General features: G+C 41.4%; 1 protein-coding gene across 1 annotated transcript in view; it reads right to left on the bottom strand.

The window, feature by feature from the left end:
• IL15 (interleukin 15) overlaps positions 1-24,544 on the bottom strand; it is a 42,830-nt gene that overhangs the window by 5,686 nt on the left and 12,600 nt on the right. Inside the window, exon 2 of the mRNA XM_066632472.1 lies at positions 1,565-1,673. Within this exon, the coding sequence (XP_066488569.1) occupies positions 1,565-1,626 (62 nt within the window). The 5' untranslated portion in view covers positions 1,627-1,673. The remainder of the gene's footprint in view (positions 1-1,564; positions 1,674-24,544) is intronic.

Below are 24,544 nucleotides of genomic sequence, written 5' to 3'. Positions count from 1 at the left end.
ACCAAAGCATGAGTGCTTGCCTGTCCACTTCACCACCACTGCTACCTTGCATGGATTTGAAGCGAGAGATCGAGTGAAAGAGGAATATAGGAGAGAAGAGTGATAGGGAAACCGTTCTAGCCCAACCCTTCTCTACTTCCTCTTCCACTCTACAGCTTTGGTAGCCCCCAGATTTCACACACATTTAAGGAATGAGGCAGTAGCAGCAGTTAGATACATGTTTTGTGGGCCATGTCATATTCACCACCTTAGATGTGCCCAGGGTTTGCCGGAATTTAGTTTTCTGTGTGAAGAAAGAGGGTTGCATCAGAAATGCAGACCATTTTTTTGGACTGCACCACTGATGTGCATGTTACTGCATTTTCTCAGAACTCAAATTGCAATATTTTGTAACTGAGAAAAGTGCAGTTCTTTTTCCAGACAACATATTCATCATTAGTGCTGTCTGGAACATGTTTGTGTGAGTCTCTTGGCTTCCTAGCTTGCTTTGATTAGTGGTAAGGAACACAATCTTCACCTTTGGTAATCAGCATTTTGCTATTTTGAAAGGATTGTTCTCAGCATCTTAATTATTTTTGTTATTGTACCTGTTATTTTAGTTCTTTAGAGACTGTACAACTCTGGTGCAAGAGCACTCATGTATGCAACTGTTTTCGAAGTAATAAACATTAACAAAGCAATTCCTGCTCACTTTTCAAAATGCCCTGCCATTTTAATTTTTTTTTAATATATCAACAAGGCAGGAAATATAACTTTCATAGGTTTATCCATTGATCATATTTCACATAAGAGATATTATTTACATCAGTGTTCAAAATATCTTTAAACTCTGATGTAAATAACATCTCTTATGTGAAATCTCTTATCTTCAGAAAAAGATGAAATATGGCAAAAAAAAATGGGTTGTACCCTAACTTACCAGGAAGTTGGAAATTCCTTCTGCAGGTGGAAGTAGAGTTGCTCTGATACAAAGTGTCCTTCCACCAGTAGAAGGGGTCTTTTGAGTACAGCTCTTCTTCCATGACCAGCAGGAACTTCTAACAATGGAGCTTTGTCCCACAGTATGGTAGGATACAAACTTATATATACAAATATTTAAATGCTCTGGTTTTTATATTTGTTTCCTGAATTTCTCTCTGAATTTATCTCCAAAATTATCTTTGCATTTAGTATACATATTGCATTTAATATGAGTTTAAATTTTGTCAAGTACCAGAATCTGTCAGATTTTTTTTTCAAATCTTATAAAAATCCGGTGTTCCTCCTATTCTACAATGAAGAACACCTTTAACCATAAACAGTACACATATTTTAAACAGGACCAAAATCCACATGGATACAGCAGGACTTTGCCCTAAATAAAAGCAAAGTGACTGGTCTCTGAAAATCATGTCAGAGCTGAAATGCTGTTGGGCTGCACTTTGACTGAAGGTACAGAAAAGCCCATAACGTCTTTGTGCCTCTAATTGGAGATGGAAATTTATCCTGCAGTATTAGGCACTTTAAATCTCTCTGGCACTATAAAAGTAAATAACAAGAAATTATTACTATTTATCATGATTACCAAAGAATGAAGAAAGTAAGTGTAAGCTCATTAATTAAAGAACTCCGGAAATAATTGTCCATAATGATATATAGTTGGTAGCGAAGGCAAACATCCTCAAGTGTGTTTTCTGAAAGACATAATTCAGAGAAGGAAAAAGTGATTGGTACATAAATAGGTCATGCAGTACAATATTGTTTTGTTCTCTATCATTAGGAAGCTCATCCAATCAAGAAAATATAATCAGGGCCACATGATGATGTTGTGTATTAAGAAATATGTGATCCACTTACTGAAAATGTGTTATTGGAAATGTGTTACAACTGGAAATACAAAAATCAAATTATTTTTTAACTGATTGCTCCAACAACCAGGGTGTTATTTGTGCTCTCATTATGTTTAGTTCTCATCTTGCTAACAATTCACATTATGACATTTCTCCATGTGATCAGGTATCTTATCACATGAGGAAAGGTATGTGTGAACCATGAATGCCAGCAACATCTCTGCAATCATATTTGCACATTTTTCAACTGTATGGTTCTCAGAAATGGGCTCCAGCTTGCTCAATGTGTAGAGACTGGTTGTGACCAATGAACAAGTCTGCACTGAGAAATTTCACAGGGCAAACCAACCCCCTGGCACCAGCACTGAAACCAGAATTGCTTGAGCTTTCTCTTGGCAAGATGTAATGTTATGCCATTGGCTGTAACGATTGTAAGATATAAGGGAATCTCTTATAATGATAGGTGTTTTGTGTGTGAGAGCTGAGAGAAGTTGAATCGCTGGCCCACACAATTTTGTATTGCCCACTGCACTCTGAAGCTTGTTTGAAATTTCTAGACCCATTGTTGCGTTCATAGAAAAAGTACGATGGCCACACGAACAAGATCCTAAAGTACATCTTGTCAGTTAGTGCTCCAGATTCAGTAGGAAAGGTAGCTACTTTCTTGGAGTCAGTGTTGAAGAGAAGCAGCTTGCTAACTACTATTACTATGATTTGCATCTGTACTTGTGGTTGATAATGTAACCGTAGTTCTCTTTAACATATATGCCAATTAAGATTTCTGTGATGATGATATGGGAGAATTGCTTGAGAACTTGAGAAAAGCTTGGAACTGGAATTGCTTGTAGGTGCAAATGACAGTCAAACAGGCCTCCTCTCTGTGCCAAGAGAGCCAAGATAGTGTAGTGCAGGGATGGCCAATCTTTCAATTTTAGGGCTCCTAGACTTTTAACAGTTGTGTAGGAAGGAATTTCATCAGACAGCTGCACCTGCTGAAATTTCCTCTTCTACATAATTGTTAAAGGCCCAGGATCCCTAAAGTTAAAAGGTTGGCCACCCCTGGTGTAGTGGTTCCAGTGTTGAACTTGGACATGGAAAATCCCCATTCATCTATGAAGCTTCCTGGGTAACCTTCAGCCAGTCAGCACCTCTCAACCTAACAGGGTTGATGTGAGGACAGAAGGAGGGAAGGAATCATGTGCAGTACCCTGAGCTTCTTGAAGAAAGGATACCAAGAAAAATGGGGAAAAATAAATAAAAACACATTTTGTAGTTCAGATGCTGCAAGTGTTGATAAACCTACTGGCAATTGAGGGTGGTGTAGTGCTTTGGGAGGTGGACTTAGACCTGAAAGATCCAGGTTCGAATTCCCCCTCAGCCATAAGAACATAAGAACATAAGAACAGCCCCACTGGATCAGGCCATAGGCCCATCTAGTCCAGCTTCCTGTATCTCACAGCGGCCCACCAAATGCCCCAGGGAGCACACCAGATAACAAGAGACCTCATCCTGGTGCTCTCCCCTACATCTGGCACTCTGACTTAACCCATTCCTAAAATCAGGAGGTTGCGCATACACATCATGGCTTGTACCCCATAATGGATTTTTCCTCCAGAAACTCGTCCAATCCCCTTTTAAAGGCGTCTAGGCTAGACGCCAGCACCACATCCTGTGGCAAGGAGTTCCACAGACCGACCACGCGCTGAGTAAAGAAATATTTTCTTTTGTCTGTCCTAACCCGCCCAACACTCAATTTTAGTGGATGTCCCCTGGTTCTGGTATTATGTGAGAGTGTAAAGAGCATCTCCCTATCCACTCTGTCCATCCCCTGCATAATTTTGTATGTCTCAATCATGTCCCCCCTCAAGCGTCTCTTTTCTAGGCTGAAGAGGCCCAAACGCCGTAGCCTTTCCTCATAAGGAAGGTGCCCCAGCCCCGTAATCATCTTAGTTGCTCTCTTTTGCACCTTTTCCATTTCCACTATGTCTTTTTTGAGATGCGGCGACCAGAACTGGACACAATACTCCAGGTGTGGCCTTACCATCGATTTGTACAACGGCATTATAATACTAACCGTTTTGTTCTCAATACCCTTCCTAATGATCCCAAGCATAGAATTGGCCTTCTTCACTGCTGCCGCACATTGGGTCGACACTTTCATCGACCTGTCCACCACCACCCCAAGATCTCTCTCCTGATCTGTCACAGACAGCTCAGAACCCATCAGCCTATATCTAAAGTTTTGATTTTTTGCCGCAATGTGCATGACTTTACACTTACTGACATTGAAGCGCATCTGCCATTTTGCTGCCCATTCTGCCAGTCTGGAGAGATCCTTCTGGAGCTCCTCACAATCACTTCTGGTCTTTACCACTCGGAAAAGTTTGGTGTCATCTGCAAACTTAGCCACTTCACTGCTCAACCCTGTCTCCAGGTCATTTATGAAGAGGTTGAAAAGCACCGGTCCCAGGACAGATCCTTGGGGCACACCGCTTTTCACCTCTCTCTATTGTGAAAATTGCCCATTGACACCCACTCTCTGCTTCCTGGCCTCCAACCAGTTCTCAATCCAGGAGAGGACCTGTCCTCTAATTCCCTGACTGTGGAGTTTTTTCAGTAGCCTTTGGTGAGGGACCGTGTCAAACGCCTTCTGAAAGTCCAGATATATAATGTCCACGGGTTCTCCCGCATCCACATGCCTGTTGACCTTTTCAAAGAATTCTATAAGGTTTGTGAGGCAAGACTTACCCTTACAGAAGCCATGCTGACTCTCCCTCAGCAAGGCCTGTTCGTCTATGTGTTTTGAGATCCTATCTTTGATGAGGCATTCCACCATCTTACCCGGTATGGATGTTAGGCTGACCGGCCTATAGTTTCCCGGGTCCCCCCTCTTTCCCTTTTTAAAAATAGGCGTGACATTTGCTATCCTCCAATCTTCTGGTACCGTGGCCGTTTTGAGGGACAAGTTGCATACCTTAGTCAAGAGATCTGCAACTTCATTCTTCAATTCCTTAATAACCCTTGGGTGTATGCCATCAGGGCCCGGTGACTTATTGATCTTTAATTTATCAATGAGGTCTGAAACATCTTCTCTTTTAACCTCTATCTGACTTAACTCCTCGGTTAGGAGGGGCCGTTCGGGCAGCGGTATCTGCCCGAGGTCTTCTGCCGTGAAGACAGATGCAAAGAACTCATTTAATTTCTCTCCCATCTCTAAGTCTGCTTTTATCTCCCCTTTCCCTCCCTCACCATCCAGAGGGCCAACCGCTTCTCTGGCCATGAAGTTTCCTGGGTGATCTTGGGCCATTCACTTTCTCTCAGCCTCACTTACCTCACAGGATTCTTGTGAGGACAAAAAGAGGGGAGCAGCTGTAAAATAATAATAATAATAGAACTTGGTTTCAGGGTCAGGATCATTATATGATTGAGAGCCCAATCCTATGCATGTCTACTCAAAAGTAAGTTCCATTATAGTCAATGGGGCTTACTCCTAGGTAAGTGTGGATAGGACTGTAGCCTCAGAGAGTATAATATTTGCCAACCTTTAACAGAAATGAATGTAAAAGTTACAGGTACAATCCCAGTCCTTGCCTTCCAGATTCCCAACAGCAGCACCTGCTCACCAAGTTTCAGAGCAATCTTTTATTCACTTTTTAAAGTTTTCTCGACCAAAGAAGATTTCAGTGAAGTATTTTGTGAACTAATGTGAGTTTCTGGAGATGAATAGAGAACCTAAGGAAAGCTATACTTTTCCCTGAAGTAGATGAATTATTTGCAGTATTGAGCCTTTAAATAATTGATTTTTAAATCAAAATTTCATGGATCACAGGTTACAATTAAAATAAAAGAGTAGACATGCACTTAATCTATAACATTACTGGTGTAGCACTGAGGGGAAAGGGCCTTCTTTAACAAATAGCAACCCAAGAATTAGGCAAGTCCTCTAGTTTCTGTTCTTTTCTCTCTTTGCACTAATTTGGTTAAAGAGAGAGAGAGAGAGAGAGAGAGAGAGAGAATGTGGAAACAGATCCAGTGTCAAAGGCTGGCATGGGGCACACATTTTGATAGTGTTGGGTCTACCAGCAACTGACCCTTTGCTACTCTTACCATCATATGCACTTGAAGACACTCCCAATAGGCTTAAACCCACTGCTGGTCAGAGAAAGGGGGTGAACAAAGGGTCAGTAGCAGTAGCTGCTATTGCCATGACAAAGAGGATGCACTGAAAGTGATAGTGCAATCACTATCCATTCCTTGGTTGCCAATGAAAACCAAAAAACCCAACCGTACCCCCCCTAAATTCTTATCCAAATTCTCAAGAGTTCTCAAACATTCTTCAAAGTAAGAACATAATCGATAAATACATCTCACTGTGTAATATGCAGTCCAACTGTCAGGACAGATACCAAGCCCAACAGATTATCAGAACTATGGTAAGTGGCTGGATTGAACCCAGACACCCCTCTGCCTCCAAGGGAGGAGCTGCACTGTGAAAGTACCGGTTCCAGTATTAATGTTTTTCTTCTTCAACAGCAGAAAGGGAAGCCTAGCCTGAGGGCAAGAATTGCTTGCCTTTCTAAGAAAAAATCAGAACCATGACAATGCTGTTTCCAGGGCTCACTTCACACATTACATTTTTAGGTACACCTAAGAGGTTTATGTGGATATCTAGAGTGAAACATACCTGTTTGCAAACACAATGGTCATATGGTACACTCATCAGGAGCTGAGATTGGCTACATCTCCCTGTCAAGAATACGTTTGACAAAACTGGGGTTTGCTGCCATGCATATAATGCATGAAAGGAACAGAGACTGCAGAGTTTTACTCTGGAGGCAATAGTATGAAAGGATTTCAAACAAACTAAACAGAAACTAGCAGTCCTAAAACTAGAGGTTTCTATTAGCTTCACTAAAAATACAATACAGGTTGGACATCTCTTATCTGAAGTGCTTGTGATCAGAAAAGTTTTGGATATTGGATTTTTCCATATTTTGGATTCTTGCATATAAACAATGAGAGATCTTGGGGATGAGGCCCAAGTCTAAGCATGAAATTCATTTTTAAGTTTCATATACACCTTATACAAATAGCCTGAAGTTAATTTTAAACAATTTTTTAAATAATTTTTGTGCATGAAACAAGGTATTTGCATGAAATACAGTTTGTGATTTTACTTCTTTAGGCAAAAAAGTGAAGAAATCTGGTTGGTACTCAAAAAAGTTCCCTATTTTGGAATTCCAGATAAGGGATGCCCAGCTGCATTAATTTATTCCTGAGTATTGAACATGGGCCTTTACTAACCAGTTCAAACAATGAACCAGCTAGTTTCAGTTGTTGGTACTCTGCACTCAAAGACATGGCAAGAAAAAATGAGGTTTGCCTAATTCTGCATGTTACCAAATTAATTCATGCAGACTAGCTACAATTACCTGAGAAAATTGCAGATCTAGAGAACGCATTACTGTTACTTGGTACTTTTGCTGAAAACATGCCTATTAATATTTCAAATTTTTGTGACAGACCATGCCTCCTCCATCTGTGGAAGACAATCTTTGCTACATTCCTTATTATATTTTCTTTTTTAATTATATAAGTAGTAACCTCGAGTTGTCCTGTAATCAGAATAAGATTACACAAGCAGAGCTTTCTCAAAATTGAGACTCTCAAAATTACTCTCATTTATGGATTCCTTTCCACCACTTACTATGAATTTTTACATTCTCCTTCTCTGCTCTGAAAGGGGGATGGTCTTCTAAAGATATGCCTTGCTGTTAATTTGTGATAATACCACACTCTGTGTGCTGAATTTGATCGACAGAATGGCACACCAACAGTTTTTAAGGAAGAGGCAGCAATACAGCCAGCTGCTACTGCAAAAGAAACATCAAGTCCGGCAATTGATAACTACTACAAAACTGGCTGCATCCGTTGGGCCAGCAGCAGTATCAGTGAAACAACAGAAGTGAGCCAGTTCTGAAAGTATACTCTGAAAAATTCAATGAATATTCAGTCAACCATTTCTTTGATTTTGATGCTCCATGTTTCCAAAGTAAGAACTGAACAAAACATACCCTGGCCCTAATTTTGAGGTAAACAGTTGGGGGTGTGGGGGAAGACTGCTCCCTTAGAATTATAGGATACGGTACTTACATGCCCATTTAATCTAATGATTTGTTAAGAGCACTGAATGTAATATGATCATAGGAAATTATATTCACAATTAAGAAGTGTGCTTATATGGGGGGAAAAAGACTTTAAAGTTCACCTGAATGGCCATTTGCAATGAAAAAAAATAATGCACTTTGCCCTGGTAAAATTCTCCTGGGCTTACAACTAATTTACATTAGTTCTGTCTTATACTCTCAGCACAATTCTATGCATGTTTACTCAGAAATCATTTCCAATGTGTACAGTAGGGCTTACTGCCAGGAAAGAGTGCATAGGGTTGCAGCCTAAGGGCCCGATTCTTTCCAGCTTTCCAGGGCTGATGAAGCTGTGCCAACAGGGCATGCACTGCATCCTGCAGTGGGGGACAGTCAGGGAGGCCTCCTCAAAGTAAGGGAACATTTGTCCCCTTATTTCACAGTTGCATTGGCACTGGAAGGTTGGATAGGGTTGGGTCCTAAGAGTGCAATTCTATGCATGTATATTTATCCCTGCTGCAGGCTCATTATAAGCTACTTCAATAAAGTGGCCCAATTTAACCCAAGGTTCTGTCTCACATGTTTTATGTAAGACAGCAAGTACTTTAAGGCTGCAATCCTAACCACATCTTCCTGAGAGTAAGCCCCATTGAACAAAATAGGACTTACTTCTGAGTAGACCTGGTTAGGATTGTGCCCTAAGTTCCTTTACACAGCAAGTACTTTAAGTTCCTTTTTATTTAATGGGATTTGTTTCTAGGTAACTATGAATAGGACTGTAGCCTTACTGAAGTATTTGGCCTTGATTTTAAACTTATATTTAATCCATCCATTAAGGGGCCCCAAAAATAACAAGGGAAGTATTGCCTAGTCTGTTAGCCACTACAGTATGCTACACTAGCTTTCTATAAAGTCATTTAAATTACCCGATATCTCTTGAGGTTCATGTTGAAAAAAAATCAACTATTTATGGATCTGTTTGTTAAGGAGCTTCATGTCCCAGAAAAACATTCTGCAAAGCTATACACTAATTCCAATAGAGCAGGCTAAACTTTCAACATTATTTTAAGGCCTTAAATATGCAGATTTTTAAATGAACCCAGTTGAACACATGAACATAACTCAATGTAGACTATCCTGAGGTGTTTTCTCATGTCTGGACTAGTCCTCTTTTTGCTCCTGCAGTGACTTCTCAATTTTCCAAATACATGTAAGCTTTCATCTTTGACAGCTTTTAAAAAATCAGTAGGCATGAAAATCTTTATAAGAATCCATGGTAATTTTACTGAGGCAGCAGATGAACCTTCAAAAAGTTTGGGGGCTGCTGGGGGTCTGGGTAGCAATGGCAGTTTCAGGTTGTGGTGAGGCGAACAAATTGTTAATAGAACCTAAAACTGGAATCTACAGCATCACTTGATTTAAGAGTCTGGATAAAATAATATTGTTTGAGAACTTGCCACATTTCCTTTACTGCTGGGGTTTATGATAGTGGTTGAAAGATGGAGAAATTTAACAGAGAGGAAAAAATGGAAGGGAAATCAGACAATGTCTGAAAAAGGTCTTATTACTTCTGCTGTTTAATCATTTCTCCTAGCAATTTCTTTGGTGTCTTCCTTTTATCACTTTTGTTTCATCTTACATTCTGACCAATGTCAGAAAGTGCTTCTTTTGGCTACACCAAAGCACAATGCTTTCCATTCACGTCCTTGCTCAGCATGGACTTGGGTTTTTACCTTTCAAGCTTTACTCTAATGTGCCTCCAAAGACACTTTACAAAAAAAAAAAAAATCAATAAGTCTTGTACTGCTTTGTGCCTCGAGCTCCCAGTGCTGCATTATTTAAGAAATTATGTGGCTCAGTGTTCCTGCCTATCTAAAATAACTAGCAAGCCCTTGAGGTCAATGTGGACTATGTCTTCATCTACAGTAAGTACTTAAGATCTTCAGCACAGTTACTGCAGCCATTACAGAACAATGGAGAGGTGAAAAAAACAGGAACAAGAGACAAACATATAAAAAAAATTTGGAGAAACATTAAACACAGTATCATGTTGATAGTGACCAGAGAAGTAGTCATCAGCTGAATTCAGGGAGGGAGGGCTGGCTAAAGAACCCAGTCTGATTGCACCCAGAGGGCCTTTCTGGTGTTGCAGAATGGTGACTCAGAGACCAATCCTAACCAACTTTCCAGCCCTTCCAACAAGGTAGAGGGGTTGTCAAGGAAGGCTTCTCAAGGTAATGGCTACATTGTGGCTGTATCTGCACTGGAAAGTTGAATAGGATTGGGCCCTCATAGTATTTTCATACAGAAATCAGGAAAAAACTTTATTTTAATTAACCATTGAAAAGAACACCACAATCATTCATGTACAAGAGTGCCTCTAGTTTCATTTGTGAAGCATTTAAGGGTATGGCTATTGTTTGCATGTAAAATCTCAGTTTAAATACTAAGAGGTAAAATGTGCCCTCATTATGATCTAGTACTTTGAGTTATCAGACCATTTAAACGAGGAAATTACAATATTTATGCCTCATATAAATTATGCATCATGTTCCAAGGACCTCTATAAAACTTCCTGCATCCGAGAGTTATCTTCTATTGTTTGTGAGCAAGAGATCAGTGGGTTGTATTTCCTTCCTCATCCCAGTCCTCCCCCACTCTTTTGGAATGAACAGAAGAATTTTTCAGTTCTGTACAAAATGTTGTTAAGGAGCACACAAGGGGAAAATGAATATGTGAAAAATATGGTTGGCATGATAAATATGTGCTAGTTATCAGCACTGAAGAACCATAAATCTATGTTCCATTCAGGTGCCATCACTCTTTAATTAATATGATGGCAACAATCATTTTTAAGTGCCAAGATTACGTGCCACTGCTTATAATGTTAGTTATGTGCAAAGTGAAACGGACAGAATAAGACAGTTTCAGCAATTCTCAGCCTAACTGTTAAAAGTCATTCATGTCAATTGTTCATGGTGGTTTAATCATGCAAGTATCCAAAACACAATTCATTAGCTGCTAATAGGCAGTCAGCATTTATCTAACATGAAAGAGAGCACTTGTATGAACAAGGCATTCAAAGTATTTAGTGGCCCTTTTGTCAATTAGTTTTATCTTCACCAAAACATCAGTCTGGCAAAGGAAAGAAGCTATTAAAATGATAACAGGGTAGGATTGGCAAGATGGTTGAGAAAGAAATGACAGCGTCCTGATGAGTTAAATCAATTTAGCAAATGTGTGGTAGAGTCACCTAACAGATTTTGACAAAGTGCAAAATAAGCTATTTTAAATAGTATCATCTGAAAATAATTGCCCAAGTTCAGCAATTTTTAATCTTTTTCATATCATGGAACACTGAGGAGGAGCTAAAACTGTCAAGGCACACCATCCGTTTTTTCACAAGGCACACCACATGCTGGGGGCTCACATCCCCAATGGCCCTACTAATAAGTGGCCCTCTGCCAAATTCCTGTGGCACACCTGGAGACCATTCACAGCATACCAATGTGTCATGGCACACTGGTTTAAAATGACTGCCTTTGTCCAAAGCACTTGGGCTCTCGGTGGCAGCCTAATTATTAATTATTAGACAATTTAGAGCTATGTAGTGACTACAGTTTAATGAAAACCTATCTGCAATTTGTGCATAGTTATGGCACAACACAAGGTTTTCTATAGATTCCTCTGACTTTCATAACAGCCAGTAGGCTTGCTCTCAAGGACTGTGTGTTTGCAGAGAGAAAGTGTGATTGGTCAGTGGCAATGGCCCCACTCCATCCCACCCACAGGCCAATCAAACAAGTACACATCTGTTATTAAAGTGGGAGCATGTAGCTTGTGATCAATTTAGATGCTGTATATTCCACAAAAGTGATAAGTTAAAACTGCAGAGTTGAAATTTCATTATTTGGCAAATAGCAAAAAGGTATTTTTTTCGAGCTCTCATTGATCTTCTCCTTATCCCCTCTGCAAAATTCCAAACAAACAGTTTTCCAAGGCTAAATTATGAAAAAAAAGAAAATTATCTTGCATGTAGACTTACGTGCCTGTGTATGCAGAATCAGCTACCAAAGCACAGACATTTAGCTAACTACAGTCTTATGCATATTTATTTCGGAGTAAATCTACTTGAATTCAGGGGCACTTCTGAACAAACAGACAGGCATAAACTCCTTTCAGAGAATCACAAGCCCTTTAGAGAAGAAAGATAATCTATCCAACCCTCTTGTCCCTCTAGGCAGCAACAGACAATCACATCACATTCCACCCTCTGTAAATACTGACTTTATTTTAAGTTGCAAAATAACAACATTACATTGCAGAACAAATTTCATAGTTACTATTCCAAAGTATTTACTACTCCAAAATTCTGTAACTTAACCAGAAATCTCTGAGGTGCAGGCAACTGAGCAACATAAGCATCTGCAAAATAAGACAAACAGAAATATGAGCAGTTTAATACAGATAAAATTAAAGTTATGTAATTATTAATTTTAATTAAATCAAATAAAAAAGTGCCCCGGCAGTTGCCATTTTATCCCTGTGCCTTTGTGCTCACTGCCCAGAAATAGTGTGACCCAGGAGCAGACTGGCTTCTTTACTGAGGAAGATTTTGCTAAGTATACTTTCCCCTTTCCAACTCTGTATGAAAAAGGAGTAGAGACTGACTTTTTAAGTTTTTAAACCATGAAGGTTGAATATTCAGCGAAGTTATCTGGAATATCCCTATAATTCCTGCAACCCTTCAACTCCTCCCATGCTCTTAATTCTTTCTTCAAATTCTTTCATTCCTCCTTCCTATTTCTTGTACAGACAATGATCTGCACCTATGGAATTCTATGCCATTATGAGCTAATATGCATAGCTAGACTATGGAAGGCACAAATTGGCGGAAATGCAAATACAAGCCCTACTGATGTTAAGAGGGCTCACAAAAGTACCATATTTTGAGAAACAAAACATTATCACTGATGCAGTGGCTCCAAGGTGGTTCAGCCCTCTAACCCTGAAAAAGTAGCTCAAGAAGCAGTACTACTAAATGGTTAAAAAAAAGTTCTTATGCTCTATGTTTTTATTTTGTTATGGCTGTTGCTCTATGTTTTTATTTTGTTATGGCTGTTGCCTGACTATGCTTTGTTGATGCCACAAGGGATAACAGTTTCTGTAGATTTGCTAAAACAGAAGAAAAGGGAGAGGAGTTTGGTCAGACTGACACCTAATTTCCAGAGTTTAGTCTCACACAATATGTTTGTTTTTCTACCCAGATTTGCCTTTGTTTCTTTATCTGGTTCCATCCAAATCAGTTTACGTTTTAAGCACAGTCCTGCAGTCAAGATATGTTAGAAATTCATTGCATTATTGTTGAATGTTTGGTGCCTACCTGCTTTTGTATGTCATGCCCTGTTCTGTTCAGGCTTTGGAGAGTCAGCCAAGGCTAACAAGATTGCAATGATCAGTTAAACTTCACTATTCCGCTGAAGAAATGATTGTATCCAAAAGTTTCTCTGCAGGTTACATTATTTTCTTGCTTCTAGCAGCTGCCAACTTTTTCCATTCCTATTACAAATCATTAACAGAAACAGGGAGGAGTCCCAAGGTACAAGACTGTACAAATATAAGGTATTTCTTTAAGGTAGTTTGATAAACTCAAACACTTTTTTGGGTCAAAGCACTTTGGCGATTATTTTATTGATCTGAAAATCAAGACGAAGGCGAGAAGCAAACAATGAAATGAAATCAACTGGTACAAACAATAAAGGTATTCTTAAAAAAAGAAACTGAAAAGAACCAGTCAGAAGAAAGTTATAAAGGCAACTGAAGTAAACACTACAGGAGAAGGGTCAATTCAGTAAATGACTAGAGATTCATTTGGGTCGTATAAATATGATTTATTCATAATGTGAAAATCCTGGGAAAGAGTGTGGGCCCAATCCTATCCAACTTTCCAGCTCTGTTGTAGCCACAATGCAGCCCTGTGATAAAGGAACACATGTTCCCATACCTTCAGCAGGCCCAAGTGACTGCCCCTGCATCGCAGGATGCAGTGTCCACCCCATTGGCACAACTGCACCAGCACTGGAAAACTGGATACGATTTGGCTCTGTGTCATTCATAATGGCTTGCAGACAGAGCTGTCAATTTGAAACCTGCTTTTTTATTGCTTTATTTTTAGACTGCTTCAATGCATTGGCCTATTTTATTTAATAGAGGTCCAAATCCTAACTAACTTTCCAGCACTGGCATAGCTGTGCCAATGGGACATGCACTGCATCCTGCAGTTGGGTGGCATTCATGGAGTCCTCTTCAAAGTAAGGGAATGTTCCCTTACCTTTGAGCTGCACTGACATTATGTCAGTGCTGGAAAGTGGGTTAGGATTGTGCCCTAAGGGCGCAATCCTAACTGGTACTTATGCCAGCATAGGAGCCCCAGGAGGGTTGCAAACGTGCCCTATAGCACGTTTGCGCCTCCTTGGGTGGAAGCTGCGTCGGTGCATCTAGATGCACCGATGCACAGAGGCCAGCAGAAGCCTCCGCAGTGGCTTCCTCCCCGCCGTTTGTGCCAGCACACCCATGCCGACGCAAGCAGTGACGGTAGGCATGGGGGGCGGGAAAGAGGCGGGAGGGGGCGTTTCTGGGTGGGGGAAGGGCGGGCGATGGGCGGCCCCAGGGGCAGGCGCGCGGGGAGCCAGGGGCGGGGCTGGGACACAGCGGTTATGCCGGATCCCAACCCCCATCCCTGGGGAGAACGGAGCGGCTTCCAGTTGCTCCACTCTCCTTGGACTTGCGCCACCTCCAGAGGTGGTGCACATCTGAGGAGACCCATTGGGGCACGCAACCCTTACCAAATGGTAAGGAGAGAGGTTCTCCTTGCCCCTGGCTGAGCCACTACAGCCAATGAACCAAAGGCTGGCTTGCCTGCTCCAGCGCAGGTTTGGATTGCGCCCTTAGTTACTTTAGCATGGTTGGCTCTAACTTTTAGCACAGGAATGGCAGCCTTCCAGAAACCTGAACATTTTAGGGTAATATCCAGCACAACACAAAAAATTTTCAGTAGGATGAGAAAGGGAAAACTTCCCCCCCCCCTTCTTTCCCTGAAAGCTTCTCACTCCACTCTAGGCCACAAACAACACTACAAGGCTCCTGACCCACACTGGCTGGAGCCCTCGACAACAACACTCCATTTAAGGACTGAGGGTACACTAATCTCCACTTGCCTATACAGGATATAATTCTTTTAAGACTGAACATTCCATCACTCTCTAACAGAACAAATAAATTCATGGCCGGTTTGGATGATATCGCGCACTACCCCCACCAACCATGCAATTACAAATTAGGATGCACGTGTCTCTCTCCCTACCCAGAACACTGTTCTGCTCTGTAAACTTATGTGGATGACATGGTATTGCAACCGTCAGAACAGGAATGGTCTGGATATTCTGCCCTCCATGCAAGTATGTGAAGCAAAATGGCATGCCAGGAGGGGCAGCATGTGTGCACTCCCATTTGTGGTTGGTATCATCCAAGTTGGTGCAGAACCAAAGAGAAATGTAGGGCATTTAATTTGCTACATATTCCGACACCAGGTTCCCTAAGACACACAGGTTTATCCCCTACCACAATGGTGTCCTTAAGTGTATGCCTTTATTCTCCCCATAGAAGTAAAAGTGTCATTCCTCTGGGAAAAAGTAAAGTGATGGCACTTGTGGATAATGTCAAAGCAGGGGAGAATACCAAAGAATGGAAAGGGAGAAGTCAAGGGAGAAAGCACAATATGAAAGCAAACCAGGTGCTGCTACACAACCAGCACCACTTGCCCTTTCTGGCAGCAGCCTGGCTGCATGCTATATAGCACTGCATTTTGTGACACTGTATATCAGGCTGCGCTGCTGGAATGCTAGTTCTGTTAGTGAAAGATTTAATGTTAGTGAAAGATTTATTTGGAAAAGAAAACTAGTACCTGATTCTGAAGCAACCTGCTGCTTGTGCAGCACAATCGACCAATGGCTGTACCTTCACATCATCTAGCTTTAGAGACTAGAAGAGTTTCACTCAGAGCAGGATCACTACCAGAATAATTGTATTAACCAAGACTCTAGAAAAGACAAATAATATGTATTAGTGTTTTCAGCAACATCAGAATGGATTCTAAGAGACAAGGCTGCGGCCATCTGCAAAGAAAGATTCTCAGCAATAAATTCTGCATTTTTAAAAGACCATTCTGCTTTTCTAGTCTCATTTTCAAGAATTTCTGGCAGTCAACTACACTCAGTGGCGTAGCTAATGAATGTGTACCCCGGTGCGGAGCTCAAAATGATGCCCCGGAAGTGATGTCACAACCGGAAGTGATGACACACTTGGGCTTTTTCAAAAGTGCAAATTGGGGGGAAACCTGCCTGCTCCTCCCAGCAGTCCACCACCCACTTGATCTGCTACTTCCCCCAGCCAGTGGAATAGCTAAGGCATCTATCTGCTACCTTGGATCAAAGATTTTGTAGCCCCCCCTCCATGACAAAATCAAATTTAATTAATTCAAATAAATAAAAAATGTACCCCTTACTGGTTAGAGACACTGTGCTGGGGTGAAGAGGAAAGTTATTCTATCCCTGCTAAATATAAGAGAAGTACCACTTGAAAAAGTGCCTTTTTACCAGCTAGCCAGAGTAGCTGTATTATGATACATGGAAATGAGAGCTGACTCATATTAACACCTTCTTCATTCCATGCTGTATCATAATAACATCTCATTGGCTCAGGGACCAATACTATCCAATTTTCCAGCAACGGTGTAGCCGCAATGCAGCCTGAAGATAAGGGAACAAATGTTCCCATACCTTAAGGGGACCTCTGTGACTGCTGCCCCATGACAAGATGCAGTGCATGTCCCATTGGCACAGCAGCACCGGCACTGGAAAATTGGATAGGATTGGGCCCTCAGTCAGTCTCATAGGTCAGTTTTGAGTTAAAGAAATACACTTTTTGTTCCTTAATGCAGTTGTGTTTTTGTTTTCTGGTTAATTGGCCATAGCTTTTGATAGAATACAGATATTCTAATGTGGTTTGCTTCATTGCATTCTGCATTAAATTACCTTTCCAATTATGTATAACATGATGGTATTATTCGTACATACCAAGATTTTCACAACTTTGGCCACTAGTGTCAAGCTCAGCTTGTTGCCCCCCTAAAGCTTGTTGCCCAGTGCGACTGCTACCCCCTGCACTCCCTTAGCTACACCACTGACTACACTGGTGATGAGAATGGATAATGAACTCCCAGACAGAGGAAGACCAAAAAACAAACAAAAAGAAAGAGAAACTCAGAGAATTATTTGCACAATAGGTACTTTTTCGTACATCTAACTGAATTCAACAACTTTCTACAAAGAGGTCACAAGTGTGTGAAAGCAACAAGAAGAAAATTAATTTCATTTGCCCCACTAGCAACAGAATCACAATATAAAGGGATCTTGGGCCTAGTTTGTCAGCACACAACAGGATTTCCTTTGAGCTGAAATATCCCCATATAACTTCTATCCATAAAGCTCACTGATTAGACTGCTCACACATTCCAAGTTTTTGACAGCAGTCATTTTGAGTTTCATTTTCAAAAGCTTTCAATCAAAGTGTGGCATACTCTTCTAATATCATGTGAAACTCTCAAGGGAGTAACTGTAAAGACTTTCTTTCCAGCTCTGCCAACTTGTGATTTTGCTTTAACATGTTTTGTGCATTTGAGTCGCACTGTACTTTGGGTTAGATAGAATATTGGCTTGAAAGGCTGGAGAATTAATTTCTTGCAGATAAAGAAGATGATCACACAACCAAATGAGCAATGTTATTACATCTGACAGGGAGTGAAACCAAATTTTCAAAACTTTACAAGACACAGAAGACCATGATGATTATGACAAAGCAAAGGTAGCTCTTACCTAAGTAGTTCAAACAATACAGAAATGTAAACTTTGAACAATATACATTTCAGCAAGCACAGCAAAAGGAAGAAGAAAGTATTGATGAATATCACACCCACTTACATCACCAGACATGATACCATGTATTTGCAAACATGGATCATGAGATAAGGGCACAAACAACACAAGGATGTTCCTCTGCCAAACTCAGGAGGCAAAAAGAACCTTAGAATAGTGGACACTGTTCAAGAAAATGAAATTCTGAAATACTGTACATGCCCAGCTAATAGAACAAGAAAACCCTTTGATAAAAAGAAAAAAAGTTGTATATACTGAACATTCCAGAAGCATCCCAACAGGAACCAGCTGACATGTTTTGAAGGCATCAATCAATCCCCCCAAAGCTCAGCAAATACCCATGGAGAGAGTATAGAACACCTGTCACAACTGCTGAGGTTCCTATCCCGAAAGAATCACTTCCCCTGCCAGAGGCATCTTTTGTCATAACTATGAAATCACTATGCAAGATCACTGTCATGAATTATTCATCACTGACGCCGAAGCCAAGCAATGGTCTTCAGGCTGATCCACTACAGAAGACAGCTCAGGTGTTTAAACAATATTCTTCCCCCCCCACACACACACACGCATGCGCATGTGGTCATGGTAACAATAGACCACAGACTCCTTAAGCCTATGTTTAACAATCCATCTTTTCAACCACTGATTCCCACTGAACAATGGATGGCCCAATTGTGAAGCTATGACTGCACATAGCTACATCTATCAATCAGAAAAAGCCAACCCAGCTATCTTGGCATCCCACATCAAAAGCAACCACTGACCACAAAGCTACAAAGCAGAGGCACACGTTAGCATCCTTCCCTTGCATGCTGTTCACAAAGCTCTGTATAAAACAGAAACTGCTACACGTATTGACTGGCGTATCCAACTGATCGTTAAGACAGTTTGTGATGACCGGTGGAAAGAACTATTTAGACCGTGTGATTTTTGATGCACAAGGAATCAAGTGATCATTTGGTATCGTAAAAACTGAACTTATGGTCACAGAAAATGATCCCCTACTTTGACACACTTATGTGGTTTACTCCATTTTCTGAAATCATGCAATAAGCTGGTTGGTTAAGGGTCACAGCTGGTGCAAGTCCCTTGTGCTTGCCTGGGAGGGTTGCAAAAGTGCTGTAAAGCACGTTTATAGAGGTGTGCTGACTATCCTATGCATGTCTCCTGAGAAGTAAGCCCAATAATAGTAAATGGGGCTTACTCCCAGGTAAGTGTTTATAGCTTATCCCAGTGGTTCTCAAACTCTCTGGGAGAGTTTGAGAGCCACTAAGTACTTGCGTGGACGGGGGGAGAGGCAGCTGCATGATCCCTGGGATCGCGCCGCCCAGGGGGGCTGCAGGGGCTTGGGTGCATCTATCCAAGCCACCTGCAGCCTCCCCTGGGTGCGGGGAGCACGGCACGACTGCAGCAGGGCTCCCCGCAGCAGTGAAAGTAAATGCGGAGCAATCGCGCCCCGCCTCTACTAAAGCGGAAGTGGAGCGCGATCGCTCTGCATTTACTTTCACTGCTGTGAGGAGCCCTGCTGCAGGTTATGCCGGGCTCCCCACAGCCTGGGGAGGCTGCAAGAAGCTTGGGTAAGTGCACCCAAGCCCCTGCAGCCCCCCTGGGTGGCACGATCCTCCTCCCTGCCTTCAGGCTGCCCCCGCCCCTTAAGGGGGCAGAGGCAAGGGCTCACAGGCTGGGGCATCACGACGCCCCAGTTTGAAACGCCCTGGCTTTTCCTAACAATGAACCTGAGGACCAAACTACAGGTTTCCTTAAATGTGTAGCTTGGCCCTGTGTATGAGTGTTTAGTTAAATTGCAGCTGTGGGCGAAGGCCTAATCAAGATTGGGAATGTGGTGCACACCGAGTTGATATTTAACTTTTCTTGCCATGTTGCAGTTCTAATAGAAATCATGCCCCTACGCTGCTCTTTGGTTCAGGAAAAAGTTTCATTTTAAATATACTTTAAATATAATAATGTTCTTTACAGATTTTTTTTAGTGAGAAAATTGCCCAATTTAAAATATTACAAAATGAAAAGTTCTTCTTAGGCAAATATCTGCATTGGGGATGGAATTTTCAATGAAACTGCAGCATGACAGAAATTCACTTATCACAGTTCTCCATTTTTTTGTTTCCAATGAAGTTATTGTTTCCAAATCCAGAAGACAGATTTTGAAAGTAAAAAAAAAGCCATACAATAACCTGTGCATAGATCATAACATGGCATTTTGCTTTGCCAGCAAATGGAGCTTTTTCTTCTTTTGCCAATGTCCAATTGATTCAGGCTCCCACACAAGAAACTGATTTATCTTTTTGGTTCTTTTCGCCTAAGGATCATTAATCACTAGTAGTCCCCAACTTGAAAGCAAGCAAATTAACGCTAAGCTTATCAATAAAATCAAGGTAATTCTTCAATAGCTGCCAGTTAATATTTCACGACTATCTACCTGTTAATATTTCTATTTCTTAGTTACAAGAAAATGGGTAGTTATCATTAACTTGACTGGATAATTTGATAACATCTTTTCAAGAAAACAAATGGCCTGATCCAGCAAATTCAGCTTGCATGCCGAAACCTGCTATGCTGGATGCACAGAAACCAGCTTAATGAGAGGGGAGCAGACATATCCAAACAATAACAGTTCTAATATACTCATAGCCTCATCTGTTTCAACATAAGGATCCCCAAGTGCTCAAATGGTGCATAAATACTGTTAATTATGGGGATGGAATTTTCAATGAAACTGCAGCATGGCAGAAATTCACTTATCACAGTTCTCCATTTTTTGTTTCCAATGAAGTTATTGTTTCCAAATCCAGAAGACAGATTTTGAAAGTAAAAAAAAGCCATACAATAACCTGTGCATAGATCATAACATGGCATTTTGCTTTGCCAGCAAATGGAGCTTTTTCTTCTTTTGCCAATGTCCAATTGATTCTTTTGCCATTTCCACAGAGCAGAAGTCAGACCCCGAGAACTACCATTAGAAGACAACTGGCCACTCTGTTTTAGTTTTGGGAAACAGTTCTATCCCCTCCACTAGAGAGGGCCAGCCACTGCCACAGCAGGAAAACTTCCATCTGTTATAGAAATAATGTGGTAGTAGCTTGCATTGAGGGAAGGATGCAAAAGCAAAAACACACACAGATCTTTCCAGGGACCTCTGCTTTTTGTCCTAAAGGATATAGGAACAATTTTGTTCCCTTAGAACAGGGGTGTCCAAACATTTTGGCAGGAGGGCCACATCATCTCTCTGACACTGTGTCAGGCGGCAGGGGGAAAAAAGAATTAATTTACATTAAAAATTTGAATAAATTTACATAAATGAATTTATTAGAGATGGAACTTATATGACTGAATGAAGGTCTTGCAGTAGCTCAAGGCCTATAAAAGGCCTTGCGCAAAGCAAGGTCATCCTTTCCTTCGCTGCTCCTGCAGCTTCACAGATATAAAACAGTAAGCAGTGGAGGGAGACCCCACAGCTCATGCAAGAGGTTGAACAGTCACCCTCACGCTGAGAGTAGTCACGTCGGGCCAGCATGGGCTCCAGCAAGTCTCAGGAGGGCCAGAGGCTCACTGGAGTCTGGGGTCTCCCCGCAGGCTGGAATGGGAGCCCCTGAGGGCCGCAAGTGGCCCCCGGGACGGGGTTTGGGCACCCCTGTCTTAGAACCAAGACAATAGTTTGACACCAAATGACCAGTGTGATTTCTGTCCAATTCACTAACCATTTCCACTCAGTAACTAGCAAGGCTTCCACCCTAGTCAGCTTTCATATTTTCATACAAGGTTGTCTCCCTAAGTCAGTCACAGTCTGTATTCAGCCTATTGCTCCCTCCCTTCCTGTTTTCAAACTGAGCGACCCACACTGCTCTCCTACCTTCCCCAGAGCCAGGGTTCACGTGTTGGGTAAGACCCATATCACTATCATTTTTTGTTTTAGTTATTACTGAGATCTGGTTTTACCTTCACTCACAACAGATGTTGCTGTGACATGACTTACTGATTTGTTAAATTTAAATGTAAATTCAATCTTCAGGAGAAGAAATAGCATATTAAGAGTGGAGTCAGAAAGTGCTACGTCTAAATAAATGGCTATATGAATATAGGCTAAACTGATACCACTTCTCTAAGCAAGGCAAGGCAAGAAAAAATGGTATACTAAAAAGACTTCAGTGACTCAGTATTAAGATAACCATTAGCAGGCTGGAAGCAAATTTCAGCCTGCGTTAAGTCTTTGAAGTTGGAGTTGTCAATTTTAGCAAAAGCAGCAAAGCTATGCACACTTTCCTTAGAGTAAGCCTCATTGAACATAGTGGTGCTGACTTCCGAGGAATCATGTATAAGATTGCATTATAAATAAAGTAGAAATTCGATTTTGGTTACCAAGAGTTTTGTGGTTACTTTCTCTTAAGAAAGTGGTGAAGAGCAACAGAAATATTTGAGAGTCATTTGCCAGCAAGAGATACACTATATAATTAAGCTGTCATCCTTGTTGATAGCTTATTACCAGCAGGTAATAAGATATGCATGTCATTTTAAGCCATTGTACTGTATTTCATATTGCAAGTGATTAGGCTCATTTTCAAGTGACAGTATAGAGTGATCGCTTAGAGATTCTTGCCATTATGGACATTATAAATCACAATCTACAGTTTAATAGTTTAACAATTATCTATAGCGCCAATGCTGGAAAATTGCTAACAATGAATAGCTACTTTTCCACTGGTGAAGAGTGAATATTAACCAGCTATAATGTAATGAATCCCTAAGGAACGGTAGAAGTAGTATATACAGGTGGGGCCTCTTTATCTGAGGATCTGGCAGCTGCAGATTTGCCTTATCACGGATGCTGGACCAATGGATCCCTCCCCCCCTGCAGATCTCCAAGACGTGAATGGAATCTCATTCTGGATGCATCTGGGAAGTCGCGTTCTAAAGGCACCGGGCAGCATTCTGAGCCTCAGAGAGGCTGCACGTGGTGGCATGTGGCCTCTCCAAGGCTCAGAAGGGCTCTGGACAACTGGAGCCTCACATTCAGAGCCCAGGCGGGAAGAAAATCACAGATTTGATTATTCATGATTTTCGGTTGCTGTGGGGGTCTGGGAACGGATTCCCCACAGATATGAAGACCCTACCTGTGCTCCAATAGTAGCTTTGCTGTCTGACTACTGTGAATAGGCCTATCAAATGGTTCTGTCTTAAAGCCATGTCTAAGATTTGAAAGAGGAAAGTTAATGTTCCTTTATGGTCACAGATGATGTATCTAAAATGAGGCTTAATTGTTCAGATGATTTCTGGATACAGACATAAGTAGCATTAGAGGTCAGTCAAGTCAGGCATTGGCCAAGGATTCATGAGCTCCCCAGGATCCGTCCATCCATCCCCTGCAGCCCCTCAATGCTCACCTTTACATGATGCAGTAGCTGCAGAACAATGCGGTCAGCTGAATGCACAGCTCCATTGCTATATTAAGTATGTCAGTCTGTTATATATTAAAAAGAGTGGCAAATTTGATGAAAGAAACTAAAATGTGGTTTACCAATAACTAGTCCTGCAACAAGAAAATTTTTTGCCAAGTAATCAAGCTCCAGAATGCCAGATGCAAGGGAGGGCACCAGGATGAGGTCTCTTGTTATCTGGTGTGCTCCCTGGGGCATTTGGTGGGCCTGCTGTGAGATACAGGAAGCTGGACTAGATGGGCCTATGGCCTGATCCAGTGGGGCTGTTCTTATGTTCTTATGTCCAATTATCACTTTGCCTCATCTCCAGGTCAATCAGAGGGCAGAGCCTTTCAACTCTGAACAGTTTCCTTTCTTGCTAAACCCTATCATTAAAGCAATGCAGAGATCTTTGTTTCTATAACTTTCCTGGGAAATTACAGCCAAAGTTAACCTTTTATTCTCCTGCAACCTGGTTCCTTTTTGCAAATGCATGCACCAGGATGGGATCTTCCTTTCCATTTGAAATAAAGTCCCAGGCTACAATTCAGTGCACCATTATTTAAGAATAACTCCCATGGAAAGCAGTGGGTCTACTTCTGAGTAAAAAGGGTTGCAAATATATGCAGCTGCATCTCTCTGCTGTGAATTGAATTGCACACTTCCAGTTATGTGTTATGGTTTGTATGTTGTATGTAGAGCTTCTGGCTTAACACACCAGACACCTTAAAGGCCGATTTGATTCATGGTTCTCCTGCAGTGGTTCCCAACCTTTTTCACTGGCATATCCCTTGGCAGCCCATTTCCATAAATTGTACCCTTCATATTAGCAAAATGTTTGTAATAATACAAGCCCTCATCTCCTCTCAGACTTCAAGTACTCATCACATATTTTCTCTTTTCATCTGTTTGAAGAACAGAACTGCCTTTACACTGCTTTGCACCAGAAGTGTGCTGAGAAGTTCTGGGTGATTGACCACTTTCCATATTATGTTTCAGCTTTTTTACTGTGCTGGTTTAAAATCACTGGTTCATACATGAATTGATGACCAAAAACTAGCTATTGGTGGGGCTTTCACAGCCAACTAGCTACCTCCCGTCCTGCCTTGCTAGTCCTTGTTTGTTTACGGTTGTTTACCGTGCAC

The sequence above is a fragment of the Tiliqua scincoides genome, chromosome 6, assembly GCF_035046505.1.
Source record: "Tiliqua scincoides isolate rTilSci1 chromosome 6, rTilSci1.hap2, whole genome shotgun sequence".
Lineage (NCBI taxonomy): Eukaryota > Metazoa > Chordata > Lepidosauria > Squamata > Scincidae > Tiliqua > Tiliqua scincoides.
Note: the sequence above shows the minus strand (reverse complement) of the source record. Positions and strands in the feature narration are given on the sequence as shown.